The sequence below is a fragment of the Podarcis vaucheri genome, assembly GCF_965113315.1.
Source record: "Podarcis vaucheri genome assembly, chromosome: 10".
Lineage (NCBI taxonomy): Eukaryota > Metazoa > Chordata > Lepidosauria > Squamata > Lacertidae > Podarcis > Podarcis vaucheri.
Window position 1 is genome coordinate 43,010,817 of NC_138748.1, and position 26,875 is coordinate 43,037,691.

General features: G+C 44.8%; 1 protein-coding gene across 3 annotated transcripts; it reads right to left on the minus strand.

The window, feature by feature from the left end:
- On the minus strand, positions 1-26,196 carry SEPTIN3 (septin 3). 3 transcript variants are annotated; one of them, XM_082238662.1, is made up of 11 exons: positions 25,960-26,196; positions 22,147-23,095; positions 13,035-13,226; positions 10,525-10,653; positions 8,981-9,062; positions 8,038-8,175; positions 7,121-7,238; positions 6,915-7,010; positions 6,271-6,367; positions 4,635-4,686; positions 1-4,368 (listed from the first exon to the last, which is right to left on the minus strand). In XM_082238662.1, exons 2-11 carry the CDS (start codon positions 23,069-23,071, stop codon positions 4,233-4,235), a joined length of 1,965 nt encoding a protein of 654 aa, XP_082094788.1. In that variant the 5' UTR covers positions 23,072-23,095; positions 25,960-26,196; the 3' UTR covers positions 1-4,232. The 3 variants fall into 3 exon arrangements, with proteins under 3 accessions (XP_082094788.1, XP_082094787.1, XP_082094789.1); XM_082238661.1 differs by having other exon boundaries at positions 6,271-6,370; positions 25,960-26,195; XM_082238663.1 differs by lacking the exons at positions 22,147-23,095; positions 25,960-26,196 and adding an exon at positions 19,763-20,181 and having other exon boundaries at positions 6,271-6,370.
- Between the last annotated feature and the right edge of the window lie 679 nt (positions 26,197-26,875).

The window sequence follows — 26,875 nt, forward strand, 5'->3', positions numbered from 1 at the left end:
ATTTATACATACAGTGCCACATACATTCTAGATGTTCCATTTTGCCTCTGGAGAAACCCTGAAAAACTAACTTTCCATTTCACTTAAAGCAACATTTTGGTGGTTCCCAGGTAGTAGCTGTACCATGTGCACCAGTCCTAGGTGTAGATCAAATGCAAGGCTGGAAAGAACCTGCTGGCTGTGAGATGGCCTTGATGTACCATTAATGGGCTGGGGCTTGCTGAGATGGACATGATGAGCATAGTTCAACAATGAAAAATGTAGAAAAGGCTGCTGATGCTTGCCTAGACAAGTTTGCCACCAGAAGTGTAGAGGAAAAACTTGACAGAAACAGGATTCACAAATAAGCAGCATTGTGGTCTGATTGCAAGTGAGATAAAAGGAAGGTCAGGTGGAATTGGTTGCAACCATCCGCTTGCATGTGAGCAGAGAACAGCTGATATGCCTGGATTCAAGCACCATGGCTGGGGCTTTCCTCACACAATAGGCAAGGTCAGGCTGAGGCAGGTTAAAGGGCAGCAGGATCGCTAGGCTTCCTCTGCCCAGACACCAACAAAGCTAAACAGAGCTGATATACTGTAGATGGACAAAAGTAACACTACCAGAGATGCCATGTCATGTCTGGTGATTCTGATGTATGTTGACAGACTAACATGATATTGAAGAGGCCTCCACACAGATACAGAAGCCTAACCACTGGCATAATGCGGTCATAAATCTCTGATACAACCAGTGCTTTTTCTTTCTTTCTGGGGGTACGCATACCCCTAAATATTTTGTGAATCTAAGTTTGGCCTCATTGAGGGGTGGTATTTCAATATGAGTAGCAAAATGAGAGTACCCCTAAACATTTTTTTAAAGAAAAAAACACTGGATACAACCCTTCACATGCAGATCAATTCTCCCCCGAGTCTTTGTCTGTTATTCCACTACCCAACTTAGTCTCACATGGTTCTGTTATATTGCAGCATCTAATATTTGTTGTTGTTTTTTTTTAAAAAAACTTACAGTTCTAACTACCACAATGCTGCAACAACCTTTATCAGACAATCTTCCAAAACACCCTTGCCCAGGCATAAAACCATAGAGGACTCCAATGATTTTACCTCTGTTCATCAAAAATGCCATGCAATTATTATTGCTGTGCTACAGAAAACCACAAAAGGTTTCCAAAAATCCTCTCAGTTCTAGGCTAAAACCAGTAAGCTCATTTCATCTTTGACTTCAGCTACGCAAGGGTTAGGCATATTTATAACCTGCTAGTCTCACTGGCCTCTCAGTGACTAAGCTAGATAAAGGAAGATTTTATGCACAGAAATAAATTGGAAGGCCTGCCTCAACTTCAGGCAAACCTGGATTTCATTGACTGGGCCTGCACTGAAGACAGACAGATATTCTGCCCGTATTGAAGAATGAGATCATTTGTCCCTAAGTCCTAAGGTTCTGGTGCTGTGACAATGTTGTAAAATACAGTAATTAGTTAACTTTGAAACTGGCCTGAGCGAGACCAGGGTCTTTTGGCTCATACAGTAAGGTTTTTACATTATCATCTTATATCACCACTGCATCAACTTAGACAGCAGTTGCTATCCTCATGTTTGAGTGGATTTCAGTAAAATATTCTCTGCTAATAAGCACCTATGTCTATTGAAATGAATGTGCAAGTAGCATGGTTACTGTATGTTTTATGTTTTGAGTAATGGAGAATGATTAAATAGCAAGGGACCAATAAGCTGGGCTAATAAACAGAATAATAATGCTAAATGGTCAAATGTTTCTTCTTTAATCAATTGTTGTTTTAAATGTATATTGCTATAAGTGCCCACCTCTGATGTTGCAAGGCTCCAAAAGGATGTTCTACCTGGTCTGTGGGCCTTGAGGTACAGCATGTCAGCCACAGGATCTGGGTCTTTGTGGCAGAAAATCTATTTGGAAGGGCTTCGGAGCATTTACCATCCCTGCTCTTTCATAGGCTGGATTTCAACACCATCAGAAACAGGTGATAAGGCTCAAAGAAGTTATGGGACCTTATTTATGCTGTCCTCTCCAGATTTCCAAAAAGCAACATCCCTTGCAGCAGCAACAAAATCACACACGCCCCTCATTTCCCTGTTTGACCAGATTTTGGTGGTTACATCGGGGCTTGCCACTCAACTTTCTAAAGCTTAGGTATAATAGCTTGCAGAGTACCTCTCTCCATGTTTCTCTTCCTACTGGTTCAGGATATTTGACAATGGTCTATTCCAGATGGCATATCATCCATTTGTAAAACCAAGAAAAATATGCAGTGGCCTGGAGCTCTCGCTGTGATTCTATAGAACTCTGAATGGAACACCTCCAGTGCCCGAATCTTTCGGATTTAGGAAATACTGTAAAAAATCTGATTTTTAGGTGAGTTTCCTGTTAGAACTGTGACTACCAAGCTGTGGACTACATAGAGCTGGTGACAGAGTTTGTTCCATTTACATTTCTGTGTCATAATCTACAGTGAGGACGGGCTATAGCTCAGAGTCTTGTCTGAAACCTTGGTGGGCTGCAGTCAAGAAGCCAGTACTGAACTAGGTAGACCAATGTCCCCATTCTGCATTGTGTCTTCTGCTATTGTTAGCTGGCTTGGTTCCAATTGGGAGAAATATGAGGCATGGTGTTTTGTTTTGTTTTGTTTTACTAAATTATATTGGGCAGAAAGATCCTTTGAATTTGAACACAGGTTTATGAATTAACATCTGAAAAGGAGTTAGGTATTTCCGGCACTTTGAGATATAGTACTTCTGGCACTTTGAGAGACAGTACAAAATAACAAAAACAGGATGGAGCAGGGACAGTCTGGGGCCTGCACAGGTCAATGTAAGTCCTCCTGACCACCAGAAGTACCACACAAGCCACTTCTGCTTTCTCAGCCTTCTGCAGATGCATCTTAACAAATTTTCCCCCTCCACCATCGTGAAACCTAGGCACTTGCTCTTGTTTCAAAAACAAAGGCTGTGATTCTCAGAATTTGGATGGTGCTACCAAATTACATATCTAAAGATATATAATTGGCAGCATACCTGCAATCGAGCTGATTCCTAGACCACCCAAGGAAAGCCTATGGAGAGCAAAGTCAGGTTAAGAATGCCAGGCTATGGGATCAAGGACAAGTGTGTTCTGCCCAAGTAGCCTCTTCATGCTGCTTGACCTCTCTGTGCGCAATGGATAGGGAGACATCTTCTTTGGGAGGGGAATCCTCCCAGCATAAGGGGCTCTCTGCTTTGCAGAAAGCTGTCTTCTCGTCAGTAGGTCAGAGAGTGGAAAGGCACAATTGGAACATGTTGCATTCTTGGTGTTTTCAGCTGCTGCAACAATCCAAAGGGGATTATTACAGTAATGTTTCTGTTAAAAGAGCAGATCTGACAAATCTGAGAGCCAGTCAGAATCAAGATATCAGATATGCAATGGTGACAAGGGCGGCCTTGAACTTTAACAAAAATGTTTAAAGCGCAGTTTGAAAGCAGTTCCTCACTATTAATGCTCCCCCCCCATACCAAGAAAACTAATACTCCCAAATCAAATCTCCACTTTTGTTTTTCACTCAACAACTTTGCCTCCCATTGGTATGGGCCAAAATGGCAAAAATCCTGTCTTTTTGTCTTTTTTCTTACACTGGCACATTGAAACACATTTACTTGGCAAAAGATTCCCTCCCGTTTATTTCACTGCACCTTAATTCACATAACTGTGTAGCGAGACCTAGTCTGAGTCCATTTTTCCTGCTTCCATGCTGAGAACTGAGCCTACGACACAAACCATCTATCACAGCTGCAGAGCAACCCAGTCTCTTCCAGACCTGTGAAACTCGCATCCAAAATATGGCTCTCTGTTTCCACCACAGTGCATACAACATCCTCACATTGATCTCAATATCTCCCTTGGAGGTATTTCTCGTGACCCCCAGAGATTGCACCACTTTCAGAATTCCTTCAACTTTCCCCACAATCAGGATGCACAATTGAATCTGGGAATACAACGGAAGACTAGAGTCTGCTGTGCAAAATACAAAATTCAAATAATAATAATAATAATTAATAATAATAATAATAGATGGGGACATTTGGGTGAAGTTGGGGTTCTTCCCCAGTATGCACACACAAAGGATATTCCACATGCTTCAAAGAGAGGCTTGAATTCAAATCAAGGGATGGGGTGGTAGTAGTGGTTATAATTTGGAGATGGCAGATAACTTGATGGGTCCTTCACAGGTTGCTTTCATGGTTTTCTTCTGTTTCTACGGTCACTGGGGGGAGCCCCCCATTGTCATTCAGTCGTTTAGCCCTGTAAGTCTCATAGTGGATGTTGTGCGTTACTTCTTTTAGATCTTGAAGGTGGGTCCTAAGGAGTAGGAGAAAAAGACAGAGAATACAGGAAAAAAATACCGGGGAATCTATTATGTAAGTATAGGAGCACTCATTGTTGCCCTTAGGCCCCGATTTAAATGGCTTTAAAGTGCTGCTTTTTTTTTTTTAAGGCTTTCTTGGAGCTGCAGCACAATCATCCGTTCTAGCATAAACACCTCACATTTCTATTCCAATTTAGATCTCACCAGAAATTCATTTTCAATTCAATAAGCAACACCTTTTAACAACCAATGGACTCACCTAATGAGAAAGTCTCGAAGTAGAGCAAATTCACAGTGACTGAGATTTTCCACTGTAAAGAAAGGGAAATACATTAATCATGCCTTGAACAGTGGTTCTGGTACAGTATTATAGAACTCAGAGAAATCCATCAAGGCCAGCTTCCACCTGAAGCAGCACTAATAAAAGTGGCTTGCTTGTTGTTTTTCAGGCTCTCCCATTTGGTCTAAGCCAGGCATGGGCAAACTCAGCCCTCCAGATGTTTTGGGACTACAATTCCCATCATCCCTGACCACTGGTCCTGTTAGCTAGGGATGATGGGAGTTGTAGTCTCAAAACATCTGGAGGGCCGAGTTTGCCTATGCCTAGTCTAAGCAAACTAGTGAATTAGGTGAAACAATTCACAGCAATTTCATTATACTTTTCCAGTACTCCACACCTGCTTATACCAGCCCCTATGGTGGAATCTACACATATAAAAAAACGCTGTGAAAATGCTTTTTAAAAACGTTTTGAAAAATACCTTGAATTTGGCATGGCTCACTGTTGCCATCTAGTGTCACATTTGTATATTGCACTTTACAACACATTTAAAACGTTTTACAGTGGTACCTCGGGTTAAGTGCGTAATTCAATCCGGAGGTCCGTTCTTAACCTGAAACTGTTCTTAACCTGAAGCACCACTTTAGCTAAAGGGGCCTGCCGCTGCGCTGCCGGAGCATGATTTCTGTTCTTATCGTGAAGCAACGTTCTTAACCTGAAGCACTATTTCTGGCTTAGTGGAGTGTGTAACCTGAAGCGTATGTAACCCAAGGTACCACTGTATTTGCAGTGGTATAGCTGAGTCCCATCACCGCTGGCCTGAAGGCTTGCTGTCTAAATCATATCCAGTAGGACACCTATAAAGCCTTTCTTTGACAATCTCAAATAAGAATTGTCTACAATCTTTCTAGGTACCTTTATGCATTACCAGATTAGCCCAGCCTTGAAAGTATTTGTGGCCCATTCATTTTGTGTGCTAACTCAGTTAACCCTAAGCCAAGCAATGGCTTAGTGCAAACAAACAAGCAGGTGGCTTCTTGCAATGAAGATTATAGCTGCTGATTTCCTCCCCCAGTCCTGCTGCCACAACACTACCCAAGCTAAGCCATGCTTTGGCTTACTGTTTACCTTTCCCTTCCAAACCTGGTTGGTTTTGCTCCAGACAAACCACAAGCTGTAGCCAAGGTTTGTTCCTGATTTACTGCTCATGGTTTTTCAGAGGGAGAGAAGCCAGGAGCTCAGGTTTGGACATAATGCAAAGGCAAACCATGTATTAGCCCCGGTAGGAGGACTGAGGGAGGAGTGCACTAAGCCGTGGTTTGGTTTTGTGTTATGTGCAAACTGGGCCATTATAGGCAACTCTGATAAACATATCCATTGTTTATTCATTCAGACCATTACTGGCAAACAGCTTCTGTTGAAGGAGAAAGAAATGGTGGCTGATAATTCCAGGGAGCACAAATGGCAACAAAGCAAGACATCTCTACCAGAAACATGCGCTGCACCATACTGAGGCTTCCTGCCGGGAATGTTGACCTTGCCATTTTAGCTTCTACAACCCATTGGCAATCTAAAAATGCAACTGCCAGAAATTGTAGGATCAGTGTCAGCTTACCTTCGATGACTCCCCAGGGTGTCTTCCTCCCCAGGACCCTTTTCCCGTTCACTTGATATTCCTTGTCGCTGCCCACCACGGCAAATGGCATACTTTCCTGCTGAAAATATACAGTGAAATGACTTTGCTTCTCTGCGTGACCCTTATGGACAATTGCTTGTTTTTCTTTCTTGTGTTTCTTCCCCAGCTTGCTACATACTTGATTCTGTCCCAGTTACCAACTCCCATGCCTAGCAGACATGCATGCTGGCCCTTCCTGCTATACAGTACTCTTTTCAGCACTCCAATTCTTTAGACTTTACAATGAAATTTAAAGCATGTTTACTCAGAAGGAAGTCCCATGTAAACTTATAGGAAACATAGGAAATAAACATTTGTGAGGACAGGAACTCCACATTAACTCTTAATTAAGCCCTCAAAAGCGCTTAATTCTCGCCTCAGGAACTACAAAATACAAATGTATACAGTTATAAGGTTGGAAGAATCCATTTCTTATGCTTCCATAGTGGCTGTAACGTTTACAGCCAACTTTTACTACATCCAACTCACATCAAGCATGGTGAGGACCAAGAAGAAAACACTGGACTCAAGTTACCCCAGCATCTCCAACAAGAAAATCTACTCTACAATCATAAGCATCCTACCCTGATTTTGTCATTCTCTGTCTTATCTTCAAGATCCTCATCAAACTCTTTTTGGGGGTAAAATTCGATGCCATTGATTTCCAGTTCCTTGCGGACCTGGGTAGAAAAATAAAATAAAATAAAATTCAAAGCTATGCAAGAGAGAGCACAACACTTAAAGGACTGTGTGTTTGTGTTTTTTACTGGATGTTTCCCAGGATACATACCCTCTGTTTGAACTCAATCTTCTCCTCCAGAGTCATGGTGTCTGCCTTGGCGATAACTGGGATGATGTTGACTACTTTGCTCAAGTGCTTCATGAATTCCATATCCAAAGGTCTTAAGCTACAGTCCAGGAAAAAAGACTATTAAGAAACCACCACTATCTTTAACAAGAAGAGCATATTGTCTTGCTCCTAGCATACACAAAATTAAACCCCTTCCCGTTTTTATTCTGTTTCTAGGTTAGAAAGGGGGAAATGAACTAGAGTCTTTCTCATCTATAGCTCTGGATCGCTACTTCTTAATTTCCTCCATAGGCATAGCATTAAAAACCCACTGGATACATTCAGTGGAAAGATAAAGAGATAAGTGGGAGACTTCAATACGGGAAAAAATGAAGCAAGGTGGAAAGGCATCCTGCTGTACAGAATCTCATGTGAGCATTACGCAAGATGATGTGAATATTGCCAAGTAGACACTTGTTGAGAAACCATGACTGGTAGCAGCTTCCTAACAACTGGCAAAACCATAACAATGCATGTGTGAACCTAAGAATATACGTTCATGGGAGCTTCCTGCCAATTATGAACATGGGCAGGAATAGACAAGCAATGGCTGAAATGTTCTTTTCTGGAACTCCATTTTCATCAATAATGTTAGAGGGATGTCCGACACAGCACACTCTCATTATGGCACAAAAGTGGAAGAGATACCAGTTACTATTAGGACTATGCAGCCCAATGGCTATGCCATCATTACCTTGGTCTGCTGTGTGGCTTGTCAGGGGAGACTTGTACACCCTGCACATGGTGCCAGGTAGTTTGTGCAGATCCCTGTTTTGTTCACTTAGCACCCCAGGGCCCTCCCACTCCCCTTCCCTCCCAGTCTTATGAGCATGCACCAGAACGGATGAGATACATACGAGTGACCTGTGGGGGAGATAAAGTAGAGGCAACAGTGGACTCTCGTGTCTGGGATCCGTTTCTTTCTTGCAATATTGACCTCCTCCTTCAGGAACTTCTCATACTGCTCATTAATATATTTCTCAATGGGCTCCCAGCTAGGAGGGTCAGGGAGAAAAAAGGTAGACATACCTTTATCTCATATTCAAGGAAACTAGAATGCAATGTCAGTAGTCCAAGCAGGACGGGGCGGTAAGTGTCCCATGGGGGCGCCGCAGCAAGCAGCAACCGTCCCAGGGGGGTGCCACCCACAGCGAGCATCCCAGGGGGGCGGGGCGGCAATGTCACCCCCCTCAGGGGTGATACCTGGGGCGGACCACACACTCCACATCCCCCTTCCGCCACCAGTGAGTCCAAGCCTTGAAGAGGATCCTTCAATATAAACTTGGTTTTGGAAGATCCATGCTTTCCCTACTCCTCTCCACTTTGGCAACAATCAGGGTTCCTGCAGCCCCACTAGTGGGTCCTAATGTCACCGAGGGGAATTGCTGAGCAACATAATCCCTAAATATGTCCCAAGGTCTGTTTTTGTAGCTTATTTTTATCCTTGTGTATTAAGCATCGCAGCGGGCACTTGACTGGTAAATATTGTAACACTACCATCCGTTTGACTAAACTGCGGGAGGCAGAGGAAGACAGGAGTGCCTGGCGTGCTCTGGTCCATGGAGTCACGAAGAGTCGGACACGACTGAATGACTGAACAACAACAACCATCCCTATGGTGGCACATTATCTTGGGTTCTTGGGCACTAATAACACTGGACAGGAGTCTGCCTCAGAGCAAAAAAAAATTAAAAATCTACCCATCTTAAGTCCTGCTTCCTTCATCTAGTTATGCTAATTCATGCAGGAGAAAGAAAGTAGGGAGGAGACTGAGAATCAGTGAAGGAACAAAACACTCACCAGTTTTCATTGTTGATCTGGTCACCAAATCCAGGGGTGTCAATAACCGTGAGCTTCATTTTGACACCACCTTCTTCAATAACTGGGGGAGAAATGTTACAGTTATCTTCCTCCAAAACTGAACACTTTTTATAGAGATGATAGCATAAAGGCCTTTACATGGTACTGAGGCTCTTTTTGAACATATAGATCCATGTGGCCCTTGTAGAAATAAAGCTCCTTGTCTAGGACATTACAAGATCTAGCTTGATGGCGGAAGGGGAGCACAACAGAGCTTGGACCCTTTGCAACAATCCCCCATAGACGACAGAGGAGGGTAAACCCTACAAATTTGGATCCAAACAGAGGCCTGTTTCTGTATGGCACCTCTCCAGCCTGGGCTTATCCACACTTTCCTTTCCACTGCTCTTTGTAGTCATGGTCCGTGTTTGAAACTGCATCTCTGAGAACTCTTTTTTTGGAAAACCCAAATTGCCATTTGTTGTACTTCAGCTATAAAGAGCGGGTTTTGCATGGAAGGCTCCAGGGCCAAAAAAGGGACAGAGCTTTAAAGCATGGACCTGTGCCTGGAGAGACCAGGGCAAAAGGTAAGTGTGGATAAACCCTATAAGTGGATCTTTAATTTGGGGCATGACTTTGTCCAGAAGGACATATCCTCAAGTCCAAGAGGTTGGACACATTGATCCTGGGGTGGCCTATTGATTCCAGGGAGGCCTATTACTAAAAGAGGATACCGTTTCCCATGCAATTGGCATGTGCTAATTTATATGTACAGATGCAAATTTAGAAATAAACACAATACACTGCATCTCATCATGGGGGGCGGGGGGGCGGGAAGAGACTCTAACCAGGAGACCTATGTGCCTGCTCAGTCTGCTTCCCAAGTGCTCACTGCTGCTGGGCAACTCCAAGGCAGGCTGCTCTTTCTGCCTATAGCTTTCATCCTTAAACTGGACTTGGACCAGACATCTCTTCAAATAGTATAAACTTCCAAAGAGTTGACTGTCTTTTGAAAGCACTTCTAAGCCTGTCCTTTGTAAAACACATGGACACTCTAACTGAACCTCATGCTAGTCCGAGTGAGCGTCCACATATTCTGTCACCGTATGGACACTGTCACTGTAGCAACTCTGGACCAATTCAGACAACAACTGAAATGGCTTCATCGCATGAAAGCAATATGCATTCTCTGCCTCTGCCATTCCCAGTCATCCATGCAGGGACAGCATTCCCAATGCAGTCACAACACGGCCAACATTGAACGGTTGATCAGCCAGTTAAAATCTATGACTTGGCCATGCAGTTTTGGGCTATGCATGTCAGGCCATCCCCACAGAGATTCCTGGAGATGGTACAGGCAGGGATGGCACACTGGACTGTGCACTGGACCAGACTGATCTTTCAGGTGTCATTCAGACAAGTCCTTTGCCATATATGGACATCTCCTAGGCCTCTGCCAGCCTGGGCTTTACTTCCTGGAACACCCTAGGTCTACTTTCCCTCTCCTGAAAACTCTCTTTGATGTAAACGTTAGGCAATTTTACCATGCCCAATGGCCTTGATTTCCACTGTCTTAGGGATCTTCTCCTCGCGGCTCCAGCCTGAAGACTTGCGACTGACTTGGGATTTGAAGAGGGTGTTCACAAGTGTGGATTTGCCCAGTCCACTCTGGCCTGTTAAAAGAAGCACACAGGATTCGCCACAGCCTTTTCAAGCCAGTCAGCAGAACCATTTATAGCCCGGCTGCTGGGAGCTGAGAATGCACTGGCTGGTGTAAAAGTAAGAGCTCATCAGGACGATGGCTTCCCGGCTTGGCTATCAGCAGACAATGGGGAGCACAAGCAGTCATTCCCAATGAAATGAAGGTTTTCCTTGAGATGCACTTGTGATGATAGATGTGGCAAGGCAGGCATGCAGATTGTGCACAGGCCATGTTTGTCTCAGGTCGTGGCTCATGTTGTTAAACAGTGGTAGTACAGTGGTACCTCGGTTTTTGAACGTCTCTGTTGACGAACGTTTCAGAACTCAAGCACAGAAAACCCAGAAGTAAATTATACCATTTTCGAACACAACTCAGAAGTTGAACGGCTTCTGCTGAGTGTTTCTCAATTTTCTCAATTACCGTATTTTTTGCACCATAACACTCACTTTTTTCCTCCTAGAAAGTAAGGGGAAATGTCTGTGCGTGTTATGGAGCGAATGCCTGCGGGTGGCGGAGGGGATCTGCTGCAGTCGTGAGCAGAGGATCCATGGTTCCCCTTCCTTCCCTCCTCCATGGCTCGCTTTGAAACAGCAAAGCAGGAGAAGAGCCGCAGAGTGGGGAGGAGAGAGGGACAGAGAGCCTGCTTCTTTAAAGGAGCAAAGCAGGAGGGGAGAGGAGCCTTCTCTCCTTATACCCCTCTTCTTCATTATTAGCAGCATCCTTCTCCACCCACCCCACATGTGCTTCTTCTCCCCTTAAACCCCTCTTCTGCATTATTAACAGCATCCTTCTCCACACACCCCACACGTGTACCTTGTCCCTTGAGTGCTTTTCCTTCCTTCCCCAAATAAAACGTGGTTACAAAGCAAGGATCCACATGGATCCTCAGGATTTTTGCATTGGGCTACTCCAAACTCACTGTCAGATCACATGGCTGTGGCCACAGCATGAACCACAAAAATCATATATCCACTGTTTCGTTTAGAATATTTCTTTTTCTTGTTTTCCTCCTCTAAAAACTACGTGCGTGTTATGGTCTGGTGCGTGTTATAGAGCGAAAAATACGGTAAATTTGCAGACTGCCCTTTGAGCCTCGGTTTTTGAATGTTTCAAAACCCGAACGGTGTCCTGGAATGGATTTTGTTTGGAAACCGAGGTACCACTGTATTGAGGTTAAGGGATGATTTCCTTCTAAAGGCAACTCCCAATTTACACATGTCCAGTTGATGCGCCACCACGCTCACACGCATCATGCCAAACCTGGATGTCTTTGAAAATGGCAAAAATGGCCCTGAAAGAGCCCAGAAAGGGCAAAAAGGCACAAAACATCACCAAGTAATCCCACGAGTCTTTGTAAGTGCAATCCCAGGACCCCTTGCACCGACTGATGAGGCCTGTGGAGCTTTGGAGTTTGAGAAAAGTTTGGAGTGATTGTGGTGGACTTTGGCGAATTTGCCATCCTTCTTGCCAGTCTGGTATGTGCTGCCAGTTTTTTTGAGGGTTTTTTTAAGGTTTCCAGAGGGCGTTTGCAGACTTTTCCCATGGTGTTTCAAATATGCGTGATTTCGGAACCTAACCCTCATGTAAATTGGGAGTTGCCTGCATTGCATGCTGTGGAGTCAGATTGCAATTTGAACCATGGTGAGGGGAAAGGGTTTTATAACCCTTCCTCTGTACTGGGGACGGGGAATCTGTTTCAACCCGAAGGTTCGCTAGCTTCTGGGCGACCTTCTAAGGCCACATGCCAGTGGTAGGCGGGGCTAGAAGCAAAAGTGGGTGGAGCAACGAATATCAACAGGAGACTAGTTTCTAGACCAGGGGTCTGCAACCTTTAAGACAAAAAGAGCCACTTGGACCCGTTTCCGAAGAAAAAAAACCTGGGAGCCGCAAAACCATTGCGACATTTAAAACAAATATAGACCTGCATGTGCGCCGCTGCCCTCCAATCTGACAGCGGGCGGGAAGGTGACGTCGGGACAGTGTGTGACTAACGCACGCACTGCCCCCATGCGACGTCACAGCCAGTACAGCGCCCGTCACAGTGGGGAGTGTCGGGGCGCACAATGCGCCTCCTCCCCTCGCTAGTATCTGCCCCGGAGCCGCAGCAAAGGTGTAAAAGAGCCACATGCGGCTCCGGAGCCACGGGTTGCAGACCTCTGTTCTAGACACACTCAAACATACCCTTCTACACCACAACCCCTGTCCAGCTGCCCTCCCCACCACATTGGCTATTAACTTTTTAAAAACAGACACTCAAGAGCAATCAAGCTGATTAACTAGCTGCCCAATTTAGCCCCCTGGCTTCATAGCAAAGCCTCCCTTCACAAGATCCTTGGATCCAACCCATCCTACCGACAACCATGATGTTGAAGTCAAATCCAGTTTTCATGGTCTTCTTGCGCATCTGCTCTATGATGGTGTCGATCCCAATGTAGCCCAGCAGATTGGAATTAATACCAACGGGTTTCATTGGCACGACTGGTTTTGGCCGCGGCTCTGGCACCAGCTCAGACATGGCTGCTTCAGGCTTGGTATCTACTGGCCCTGCAAGTGGAGAGAAGAAGTAAACAGTATATTTACTGATGCAATGAGATCATATGTGATAGACCTGTGAAAGGGTAAAAGAGTTTTGGGAAATAATTCATAATGAACTGAAAAAAATGTTTAAAAGTACTTCCCCCCCAAAACAAAACAAAACCAGAGTCCTTATGTTGGGGATAATTCAGATGGAAATTCCCAGGTGTCAAAAAAGGTTATTTATGTATGCCACTACTGTGGCTCGTGTTTCGTTAGCCCAAAAATGGAAAAGGAGCAAAGTCCAAACTAAAGAAGAATGACAACTTAAACTGATAGAATATGCACAGCTTGCAGACGTAACATATAGAATAAGAGAACAAGAAGAATATACATTTAAAGATGATTGGAAAATATTTATTGAATATATGGAGGAAAATTGTGTATATTTGAAAAAGTGGACAGCATTAAGATAAATTCAACAGTGTCAATAAGTTTTGATGGATGTAATAATGGAATACTGAATGGTTTAGTTTATATAAAATATGCAGGGATTTATGTTATGCAAAATGAACCATGGAAAGAGAAGGGGGGAAGTCACTGATATTTTAAGGCTGTTTAAATGAAGATTCTAAAATGTAAAACAGAAAATTTAATAAAAAATATAGAAAAAACAACAACAGTATATTTCATAGAAAAATGCCAGGTCTCTTCCATTTCCATTGGGAAAGGGAAGAACAAATCGAGACAACTCCTCCTCAAAGGCCCTTCTCTCTATCCATTTATGCTTTTGCAGATGTGCTTCTGTTATTATCTTCTTGTCATTGCATGAGCCATTTGATGCCTGGCAGGGCTGTCTGCCCCATGAAGCATGGCCATGGCAGTGACATATTGTGGTGGGAAGTGGAACCTATGTTGGCAGCGCAGCAGGGCACCAAGCACAGAGCCTGGTGGCAGCACCATGTCAAGGGCCCACCAAACTCTAATGCCAGGCCTGCAAGGTACAGCACCCTGCATGAGATCCGACAAGTGAAAAATACCATCACATCATGGTAACAACACTTCCTTATTTACTGATTGATAGTGTTGATTTGCAGTCCACAGCATCCCCTACTACATGTGGTGGATAGCAACAGGCTGAAAACAGAAAATCCTTAAAATATTAAACAGGGCCTTGCAGAATCATGTCCCTAGTCCCTCCCCTCACTCCCACAAAGTAGCTGAAATTCAAAGGTTTTAATAAACCACAGCCGATTACCTTTCAGCAATTCTCATCGAAACATCAGAACATCCATGCACTCCTTAAGAAAACTAGACAAAAGGTACTACTTTGCTTTGACAATGGTAAGGAGCCAAGGGACAAACATTTCCATTCAATCCAGTCCCTAGTTTGTATCTAATAACTCTTTCTCCCAGAACAGAAAGAGCCCCTTTAGCTAGAGTTTTCACCACTAAAAATAAAAATCCGTTTTTAAGGGATTGATGAAGACTGACATCCTTTCACCCAAAATGAGAATTAAGTGCTTTGGGATCTTTCCAGCACAGAGACTGTCACACTCTTTAAGAAACTGGTCCTACCCACTCATAGAACACCCTGTACCCACAGGAATGCCCAGTTGTGTCAAACAGCCAGCAGCCTCTAGTGCTTTGTATTGGTGCCATGTTCTTGGGGTAAGAAAGCCCTTCAGAAACACCTCAGCACTGTGTTGTGCCTATGAGACTGTGCTACAAATCTCATCTTTGCCATGAACTTGCTAGGTGGTCTTAAACAAAACACAGCCTCAGTGAAGCACGTGGCATCCTCACGCAGCTGCCAGGGCCCTGGCACAGCCCACCACTATGTGGATGCCTGTTGTATTCTCTGCCTGCGCACACACACCTGACAGGCAACTGAGTCTGGCAGCCACCTGCCCTTTCCATTTCCCACAATGCACCTGGTGTAGTGTAACCATGAGGCATTCTGGGAAATTTACATGGTGGTCCCAAACCACCTGCCACTCCTCATAGCACTCCTGCTGCTGCCAGTCACCACCAGGCAAGGTCAGTGAGTTCTATTCTGATGTAGGAGGACACCAAGAAGAAGACACCAAACCTGGAACTTCATCTGAAGTTAGAGCACAACAATACTGGCCGATTTTATAGGGTTAATGTTAGGATTACAGTATAATATGTGCAAAGCCCTTTTCACCTGAAAACATAACAGCATCATGACTACCGCTACTGCCCATGGCCTTGCAATGAATCCATGGCAGTAATGGGATTGCACTCATTCATGATCGCTGATTTTTCATGGTGATGATTCAGACTTCTTTTGATAGATCCAACACATCATTCAGCCTTAATTTATCTGACATTCAGTGTCAAGAAGAAGATATACCCCAATTATTTCCTTTATCCCAGCAGCCACCACTTCCAAATGCCATTTCCACTGAATGTGCAGCTGGGCTTGCATACAGGGCTTGTGACCCAGGTTTTTCTCCACGTAAGTGAAGAATCAGCAAGCTCCGGATCAAGGATGTGAGAACCAAAGTGAGCTCTCCTTCACTGGAAGTTTCTCATTTAACATTTCACAATCGGTTTGTGATTTTTGTACTGATGGGCTATCCCCTGAGGCGTCTGTTGTCTTTTTAGAGCTTTCTTGAAGCTGCTGCTGGCCATGAAAACCTCCAGCAATTTGACAAAACATGAGAAGCTCTTGCTGCTTTTTCTTCCTTTCTTTTTGTTTTAAACCATTTTGTGCTGCATTCTCAACAGCCCAATCCTAAGAACTGCAGTTTCTTCCATTTAGGATTGCCCTAACACGTGTTCATAATATGCACACATAATAATAATGCGTTTCAACAGGCACTAATTGGGGATCACCTGTTGCATAGCATTGTGGGATGAAAACACACAGGTCTGCAAGCCGAGATGCATACCCCAAAGCAGTCTTGATCAGCACTATTTTTTATCATCCCTGAGGCCCAGATCCTTTTCCTTCCACATGCCAGGTCCTGGTAGACCACGCAGCTTGTTGTTCTCATGCATCCCTTGGGTAACCACACAGCCTTTTCGACCGGAACTGTTCTTATTCTAAATAGCTGCCTAGAATTCCAGTCTATTCTACCTCTGCCAAGATTTCCTCTTTCTTTCAGGCAAAGCCTGGCCAAGGATCTCTCTGCTGCAGTGAACTTGCCCTCCTTTTAAAAATCAACTTTCTCTACATTCTCTGGAATCTGGAACAGTGTTTTCTACTTGGTGCTGATAACTGGTGGCTGCTGAGCCTACAATAGGTGCTTGCTGGTCCCTTAATTGTTGCAAATGCCTTTAAAGAGGTGTCCGCATCACCACCTTCAGACAGCGAAGTTGTCGGGTTTTGGGTGCATTTCGCAGCTCTTTGCCCCCTAGCTGTTTACATCAGTGCAGCTTCAATTCATTTCTGTTTTTGTACATACCAGGGGGGTGTTGATGAGGCCCAGATGTCTTGCCCTGTGCAAAGGTGTTCACACCTTGGCTAGAGATGAATTAGGAACAGCTTTGCAGTGGAAAGAAGATTTAAACCTGGGTCACCCCAGCAATAGTCCAACATTTTTACCACTACACCACACTACTCTACCTTGCTGTTCCCCGAACCAGCGGTAGTTGCCCCAATCTTGCTGTTGCCTCAATAATTTGCTGTGCAAATGAGAATTTCACTTACGTGTCCCCTCCTTCCATAGCACCAGCATAGCAACAGCAGAAGAGTCTGAGGGAGTCAGAGAGGATTTCCTTCTGTCTGTTTGTCTTGGTAAATTATGGGCTGTAGAAAGGAGCCAAAATTGGAGTTTTCCCTCCTCTCTGCTCCACCTCCGTATGGAAGTTCTGAGCCAAACCCCAGAAGGCCCCGCGACAAGGATTCCAAACTGATAATCCGACATGACTGGGTGATCTGTAAGTTTTATAAAGGTACATATTTTGTCTTGCCAGAATTACAGCTTAAAATGAGGAAGGGCTAGTCCTACCATTAAACAGGCCAAAGTGGCCTGCTTCAAGCACCAGACTTGGGGCAGCAAATTATCATTTATTCAGCAGGCTTTTATATTTTTGCCATCTTCAAGACACTGTTTGGATTTTCCACCTCAGGCATCAAAAATATGAAGGATCGTATCAAAAATAGGATTGTTCTCCTTTGCAAAACATTTTTCAACCCTGATGAAATTTGCTGCCCAAGGGTTGGGTTAGTTGATAATTGGGCTAGTTGAATTTGAACTGTATATTCCCTCTGGTCAACACATTTAATCACATCTCTAGAATTTGCAGCAGCCCTTTTGTTGGCTTCAGGCCAGATGATAATTAGTAACTTTATTTTAAAGCAATAACCCCTGATGTAATTATTTTCTACAGTCCAGATACGGAAGGCTTTTCTTCCACCCCTTGCCTTCCTTGCCTTTGTCTGAGTAACTCTATGGAGCAAAATCTATGGAGCAAAATAATAACCAGCTTTGATCGAATACACCTCCAGTTCTGCTGCCTGCCCTTCAGTGGGGATCTGGCTCCATTTTCACTGCAGCTTGTGAAAGCACCCACACACAGGACTTCAAAAGGAACGCACTGAGCATACCTCCCCTGAGAGCTGTACTATTCTTATTGCAATAGTTTGCATGTGGCTTTCTAGTTAGCAGTCTTTTTAAACCCTCTGTCATAAGAAAACAAAGAGAAGATACAGGTGCTGTTTCCAGAACACTGGGGAGAGGACCTATGTTCCAACACACACCCATCCTATTAAAAAAACAACAACTTTGGATAGGCCAACCTAGTGCCCTTTCAGATGTTGTTGGCCTACCCATAATTCCTGGCCATTGGCCATCTTGTCTGGGGCTGAGGGGAGTTGTAGTCCAAAACATCTAAAGAAAACCAGGTAGGGGAAGGTAGCTTTCAGACAATCCATTCTCAAGTAGGTCACAACTGCACAAAGCTGTGCAGACTCACCAAGCTCTGACTAGTAGAGCTGTTTCTCAACACCAAGGGATCTTCCACACTTCTGCTCATAGCATGCCTAGAAAGCATGGATCCAAGCGGTTTTGCCTTCGCCCCACTGCTTTCTCCTTGGAAACCCAATTTTCAATGCTAAATTGGAGCGAACATCAATTCAGAAAAAGCCCAGTTTGGAAAAGCCCAGGGGGGAAGCAATAAGGTGAGCAGAACTGTGGATGAGAACATGTGGAGACAATAATAAAAGGCTGCTCTTGACAAAGCAGAGAATTTTTCTGAAGGGAATCGCTCTTTGTGAAGATACATGGACGCTGATTGTGAATAATGCGAAGCAAGGTTCATGTATCTTCACAAAGGATGCTACTTCCATGAGGATGTGAATTCAATACCCTTTTTAAAAAGATTAATTCAGGTAACCCTATACATGTCTTACTCCAAATCAAGGCCCATTGAGTCCAGTGAGGTAGGCATTGAGAAGGCCCCTACCCAAGACCTTGAAGAGCCACTACCAGCCAAGGTAAACAATCCTGAGCTAGATAGACCTGAATAAGACAACTGCCCAGGTCCCCATGAAATGGCTCCGCTAAAAGGCAGGGTGCCTTTGCTCCAACCACATAAGACTGTGTAGTTCAAACATTTGCACTCTTTTTTTCAGATGACTAGAACTGTTCCACCTACAACTGTGGCTGTCTGTGCACACACCATATACACAAAGAATATGTAAAGCACATTTTCCCCACTCCAAAGAATCCTATAGTTTACCCCTCACAGGGCTACAATTCCCAGCACCTTTAACAAACTACAGTTCCCATGAGCATTGGGCTGGGGTGCTTTAAATGTGTGGTGTGCACACAGCCACAATAGCTGCAGCTATGTGACATCGGGCATATTCCCTTGTATGACAGCTCCTGCTATTAACACATTCCCCTTGCACTGCATCCATTCATTCATTGATTCATTCATTCAAGCCTCCCACTCTACCCTGCTCCCCCTTTTAATTTACAGCCCTTTTGTGCCTGCTACCCAGCCCCCACATCACCACACCCCTTCTTCCCCTTTCACCAAGCATTGCTTTCCTTTCCCCAGCCACCCCAGCCCTGACACTTTCTCTCCCCACCCGTTATTCCACAGGACTCTAGTCAAGGCCCACAGACAACGGCCTCTCCACCCAGCTCTGGTTCCCTGCCATCACCCCACCCGTGGTCCACTCCACAATGCCGGAGCAAGGTTTCCAATATGACACACATCCATGCCACTGAAAGGGAAGAATCGCCTGCGGTCAGCAACAGCCAAGCCAGCTGCAAGGCAGCTCACGCCTCTGAGCCAGCTGGGAATTAATGTGCGCCTTCACAAAAGCCCCAGTGTCTCTGATGCACCATCGCAGCTGCCCTGCCTGCCTCCCCCTTGACACCAGATGGAAGAAGAGGAGCAGGAAATGCTGCTTTCCCTTTCCACAATCCTCCCTTGCAAGATTAGCAGTGCCTGTGCCAGTCTCCATGCCAAACGCCAAATGTCTTGCTGAGCCGAGAATGCGTGCCGGATCTCAGCATCCCTCCTGCATCTCTGAGCCCCGCCAGACCCATAAGAGCATGCAAGCATCCTCATGGACCACCTACCTTTGAACATGAATCTTTCTTTGTCTCTGGAATATGATCCTTCTCTTCACTTCCCTCTGCCTAAAAGCTGCCTCTGAGAGTCTGATTGCGTTTCTTTCTTTCTTCTCCCTATGTCTCTCTCTCTTTCTCTCTCCTTTTTCCTTCTCCAATGGATATTTCAGATAACCAGAGATGCTGAAGCCGCCACTGCCATGTTCACGTGACCTGAATATTAAACATCCCTGCAAAATCTCCCCCAGACTCTGCCTCCCTCTCTTCCCAGGATCAAGGGCTGGATCATCCAAGCATCTGGGAGACCTTGACTGGATTGGTGGGCATGGAAATGTGTGCTGGCTCCTGAAGGGAGGTGCTGTGATAAATGGGTTAGCCGAAGCCAGAAAACTGTCCCCTCCCCGCCGCACATATATACTCTTTCTTCCTTGCCTCTCCGCCCTCCTTTCTCCTCCCCTGTTCCCAGGCAGCTTTCATATGCCACTGTCTGCTGAGCATCTCTAGAGACAAGAAGCTACTTCATGAAAAGGGATTGTTAACTCTTTCATCAGGCAGCAGCGTTCGCCAAAGAAATGAGGAAAGTGTGTGCCTGCATCTAGGCATTTCAGTCTTATATCTGGGTCTTTCGCTAGCAAGCATTCATGCGGCTATGACTTGGACCCCATTTAAAACATGCATTTTTAGAAATGGTGAGAAGCAGTAACCCATTATGTGGAGGCACAGAGTGTCTGCCAGAAACAGTCTGCATGTCAGCCCAGGCAAGGAGAATCTGTCTTTGTGTCAGTGTGCATAGTGCACACACAGGATGTCTCTCCCACTGCCTTTAGGCACCTGCATCTGTGTGTGTCTCTATGCATTTGTCACAGCAAAGCACAAATGCCTTGGAGGTGCTGGGGAGCTGGGAAGCAGGTCTGCAGAAGGCAACTAATGGAAAAACACTTCCACCTAAGATAAAATGCATAACCCACTTATAAGTGGTTCTCGTAACTGGATTTTGCTGCATGGGAAGCCATGACCACACAGGGAAATATGAATACACATTCGTGCAATCTTCACACGCAGCGATGCACAAGTCGCACAATGTTTCCTACACAAAAGTGGGGAAATGGATGCCCTTTGAAAAAGTGCTCAAGCAAATGTCCAGGAAATGGTGTCATAGGGCTTAGATGCAGACAATGGATTTTGATGTGTGGTCTTGGTGGAAGCTAGAAGCCAGTAGGTACACAATTTCTGATGTCACACTGGCCTGGCACCTCAATGTGAATGCCTTTTGAATTGCTTGTAGGCAGTGGTGTAGCGTGGGTTGTCAGCACCCGGGGCAAGGCAAGTAATTTGCGCCCCCTAACCTGTGGATTTGCGCCCCCTAACCCTAACCCCCAGATGTTGCGGCCGGCCCCCCCTGCACCCTCCACGCTACGCCACTGCTTGTAGGTTGCTTATCCTTGCTGGACTGCCTTTGCCTCCAGACCACCAGTACAGACCAGGGATATCGTGGTAAATTCCAAAGAGCAGGAGCTCATCATGGCATCCCCTTTAATGCAACCTCTAGCTTTGCAATAGAAATGCAAGCGATCTTATAAAAAAGAAGAAAAAAGAAGTGTTGTGATTTAAACTGCTAGCATGAAACAGTCAAAACCCCAACAAAGGAAGGAAGCATCCAGTCTCTACTGGATTATTCCTTTCATTCCCGAGCATCCTACTGTGCTAATCTGTAACCAACAGTGATGTCACTTGTGTGTTGCCATCTGCCTGTTTCAAGAGACAATGGAAGAGTGAGCCATCCGGGTAAAGTCAAACTGTTGGAGAGTTAAAGCACTTGCTGCGGCTGTAGAGACCGATACGGGAGAGACATGTTTTATTGCAGTTGAGGCAGATGGCACTTGAAAGCTTTGTTATTACCTCATTCATATGCCAGAGCAAGTGAAATGCTGGCAAATGACATCATCACTCTGGGTCTGAAAAAAGGCCCAGAACTGTTGCTCCCCCTACCTGCCTGGTTCCTACACCATTATACCGTTGATCCTGACAGCTAGCAGGGCTGGAAAGATGTCTGAAGAGTGACTGACAGCTGCAGCAGATGCAACTGGCCTACATGGATCAATGTCAGTATAAAGCACCTTTGTATATTCACTTCCACTGGGGTTTCTCTTGCTTGAACAGGGGAATCATATGGAAAAATAATAGTAATTTGCATGAACTGGCATTGACTGGTTTTATGCTTAGCAAAGACTCTGACACAAGCTGATGAAACAACGTAGAATCAGAATATTATCTCATGACACATTATACCCTGTTAAGTGCCTGCATCTTGCCCCTCAGCAGTTGAGAAGAGAGAACCCCTCACGCTGCATACACACAGCAAACACATGACAAGACACCACTTTGGGACTTACATTCAAACCCAGTTGTATTTGTCACAGGAGACATTGCGGAATCTGCCATGAAGCAGTTGCCGTTCAGAGCATGCTCCTCAAGACACTCCTGAGGGAAGGGAAGCAACATCTTTCCAGATTCAGCTAAGCCTTGGGGCGCATCAATGCCTTTTGGGATGCCATATCTGTCATTAGAAGCAAAGTCCTCCTCAACCGTTTCTTTCAGGGGTGAATTTGTGGGATCTTCTGTGGTTTTGGGAAGCGGCTGAGGGGGAGGAGATGGTGGTGGGCTAGCAGGGGCCAAACGTCTCCGGGAACCTGGCATGCCTGCATCTGAGGTATGATTTCCGTCTTCCAGGCAAAGAGTGGTTTGCATATCAGCTGAATTCTCAGCTACCCTTTGGGGCAAGGTTTGTAATCCGGACAATGGCAGATGGCTTGGTGAAGGCAACTCCTCTTTTCTTCCCAATGCTTCCTTTTGGAAGGGAACCTTCTGGAACTCCCTCCTTGTTGCCATAGAGTGTGAGAGGAGTTGCCAGCCAGCTGGAGGGGCATTGGTGCTCCTCTGAAGAGTAAATGAGAGAGAGCTTAGTTTACGTGCCTCCAAACCATTGGCTGCTGTCCAGTGAGGAGACTGGGAGGCGGTAGGAGCTGAGCATGAGGAGAGGAGCCCATCAGGGCAACGAGGCGGCTTTGGGGGCCCAAGCCTCGATTGAGGTTTAGGAATCCCTCTGCCTTTTGCCAAAGGGAGCTGTTTGGTGGGGTCCTGCCTGAAGGAGTTGAGGCAGGCTTCCTTTTTCAAGATGGGGCTGAGAGCCACCAGCCCCCCAGTTCCAAGGAAGCGTGTCGTGTGTCCTGGGATGCGGCTGGGATTGGATGAGGCTCCTAAGGTTGGAATACATCTTCGGGTCCTGTGTGGGGAAGGAGCAAAGTCCTTGTCCATCATGGGCACTTGCTGCTTCCGTGTTTCCTAAAATAACAAAACCAAAGGAAGGGTTGATGCAAAGCACTCAGCAGCAGCGGCTCTGCAAAATAAAAATAAAAAAGTAACTCGATCCAACTGCTCTGTCCTAGCAACAAAATACTCAATACTTTACCCAGCCAATGTGATTTGAGAGATGAGGATTGTACAGTGGTACCTCAGGTTACATATGCTTCAGGTTACATACGCTTCAGGTTGCAGACTCCGCTAACCCAGAAATATTACCTTGGGTTAAGTACTTTGCTTCAGGATGAGAACAGAAATTGTGCTCCGGCGGCACGGCAGCAGCAGGAGGCCCCATTAGTTAAAGTGGTGCTTCAGGTTAAGAACAGTTTCAAGTTAAGTACGGACCTCCAGAATGAATTAAGTACTTAACCTGAGGTACTGTATACCCATGATACATTTGAAGTATCATGAAGTACCCACCCCCCACCCCAGAATTCTGGGAACTATAATTTACACCTCATAGAGCTGCAATTTATTTATTTATTGTATTACTATCCACCTCTTTCTCCAAGGGGCTCAAGGTGGTATACATGGTGGTATACAGAGGCTGTGACTGGTTTAAGATTACCCAGGGAGCTTCATGAGCATGTGGGGATTTGAACCCTTGTTCTCCCAGGTCCTAGCGTGACATTCTAACCATTGGACCTACATTGGCTCTCGGCATTTTTTCCAATTCCCATCAAGCTTAACAAACTACAGTTCCCAGGATTATTTGGCGCAGGTCATCTGCTTTAACTGTGATGCAGAGGAAGGAATCCCACATTTTCTCGATATATTGCAAAGCCAGTTATTTAAAAAGTTAAAAATCTGAAAATTTCTATGAAGCTTTTGACAGAATCTTCATTACTTTCCTGAGAGTGAGAGCCAAATTAGAAGTATAATAATAATAATAATAATAATAATAATAATAATAATAATTTATTTATACCCTGCCCATCTGGCAGGGTTTCCCCAGCCACTCTGGGAGGCTTCCAACAGAATATTAAAATACAATAGTCTATTAAACATTAAAAGGCTTCCCTAAACTGGGCTGCCTTCAGATGTCTTCTAAAAGTCTTGGAAGTTGTTTTTCTCTTTGACATCTGGTAGGAGGGTGTTCCACAGGGTGTGAAGGCCCTCTGCCTGGTTCCCTGTAACTTGGCTTCTCGCAGTGAGGGAACTGCCAGAAGGCCCTCGGCGCTGGACCTCAGTGTCCGGGCACACCGTTATGAATGGAGGGGTGGGTGGGTGTGATCCAGATTGGCATATGCATTGCAGGGGGTTGGACTAGATGACCCTTGGGGTCCTTTCTAACTCTACAATTCTATTATTCTACCTGAGAGACCACCTCTCTACTTAGACTCTTGCCCAGCCACCACATTTCATAGAAGAGGACCTCCTGGTGGCATTGAGACCATTCCCTACCCACGCTGCATCCTCCAGTAGTGAGGCTTTCAGAGTTACGTATATCCATTTAATGTGCAATTTTATACCTTTAGAGACAAGGCATGCCCCAACGACCCTCTCTTTCAGGTGCATGTATAATGCCATTCTTCTTTACTTGTGTGAGCTTTTCCTAATGAATTATTGTCTGCTGATCAACTTGTAGTGTTGTACTGTCATTTGAACAGTATTAGTTTTGGCACAGTGTTCAATGCTAGTCCTGCCCAGAGTAGACCAATTGAAATTAATGAGCATGGCTAACTTATGTCCATTAATTTCAGTTGATCTACTCTGCGTAGAATTCAGTTGGATGCAACACATGGTGTATATTTTATGTTTATCTTTTGTTTTCCTTACACCACTCTGATATATTATAATTTGAGCAGTCATATACATTTTTTAAAAACAATGTATATAAACATAGTTTTCATTCATTTTGTGATTCCCTGTAAGCAATTTTCAGTGTGCCAAGTTTGAGGCTTTGAATAGCTGTAATGCAGGGTTTTGTAGTTCAGATGAGCACTTACATTATTTACATTCTTTCATAAGTTGCTTTGTGACATTTTGTAAAAAGCTATTAAGACATTACTGACATATTTTTGCCTTTTGCACAACCAGATTTTTTTAAAAAGCCATGTTTAGCAAGCTTTTTATTAGTATTTAAAGTCTATAAAAATAGAAAGCAAAACTTAACTGCTGTTCCTAAGAATAAAATATATGCCATTGTTTCCATGGGAAATAGAGATGTTTGTGTGTAATGGTGTGTGGGTGTGTTAAGGGTGTGTGAATGTGTGTGGGTCTGATGCTGCTCATGGGTCTGACCCTGCCCACTACTGAAATTAGCTCCCCCACTCAAGATTTCCATGAGTGCAATGCCTTCAGCCCCCGAAATGTTCCCCGCCCAGGACACACAGAGATAAATTTCTCCACCTTTCCAGAATATTGTTATTGTTTAAATAATTTCACAAGCTGCTAAGATACAGAAAGATGTTTGCAATCCTTGCTACGAGATATAATATATGAAAATTAACATTATTATCCATCCACTTGCTCCAATTTGTATATAAAAAGTCTGCAGCTGGAGACAGACAATACTCTGGGAAAGGTAAAACTGAATTGTATAAGGGAAGGATTATTGTGGTGTGTGCACTCACAACCCACCTTCCCCTCTGGTAGTTAAACAAGGTTGACCGGGTGTTGTAGTGTTCAAACACCCACAAAGCCCCTGTGACCATGAGATAAAAGAAGCATATGTTTATTTAGTACAGGAAGGATGACCTTCCCAGCTCTCTTAAAAGCTATTGCCTGTTGCCAACCAGCACTGTTTCAAGGAATACTCACTTCATAAAAGCTGTTGATTTTTCTAATCTTTCTCTTGTTTTCCCAGAGGATTCTTACATTGAAAGAACACACCAGGAGCTTACCTGGAATGATGTAGGTGCAAAGCAGCCGAATGTCCACAGCAAACAACCATTTGGTGTACCAGAACTTAAAAGAAATCCAAACCTTTCAAAGGCAGGCTGCTCCCCAACCCATAGATCACAGTTAATTCTACGAAAATATTTTGACTACATCAGTCCTCAGAAGGAAGATCCATTTCCAGACCTCCTGGACATCATGGTGAATGGGGTGAGTTTCTTCTCTTTCTTTATCCCTTCTCTTGAACTGTTGGGTGTTTTCCCATCCTCTGCAAGAGAGTAAGTGGGAGAGAGAGTCCGGGAGAACTTGGAGCTGGACACAGAAGCCAGAAGGAGTGGGCAGGAGCACTGAATGAGAGCACTCATCGACTGCCCTGACTAGGAAATAAAAAGCAGGGGCGAGTGGACTCTAAAGGTCTCAGTGCACATGACCATGTCAACAACTACAAACATCGTGCAACATCCATCTTCTGTAACACTTCAGAAATGACAATATAGAGCAAGCTGATCTGGCATGCATTATGGAGACTTGGTTGGACAAGGCAAGAGAGTGAATCTCTCCCAAGTTTGCCCTGCAGGCTTTGCAATCCAGCAGCAACTAAGGCTTAAAGGAAAGGGAGACAAGGTCACAGTTGGCTTAGCATGAGTCCACTCCCATATTCAGATGTCTTGTTCAGCATTTTCCAGGTTTTGGGTGTCTGTTGTTGCCATCTGCTAAAGACTAACTCCATCAGGCTCTTAACTGAGATCTAGCTCCAAGGACCTTCTGGTGGTTCCCTCACTGCGAGAAGTGAATTAAAGGGAACCAGGCAGAGGGCCTTCTCGGTAGTGGCGCCCACCCTGTGGAACACCCTCCTATCAGATGTCAAGGAGATAAATAACTATGCAGCCTTTAGGAAACACCTGAAGGCAACCCTTTATA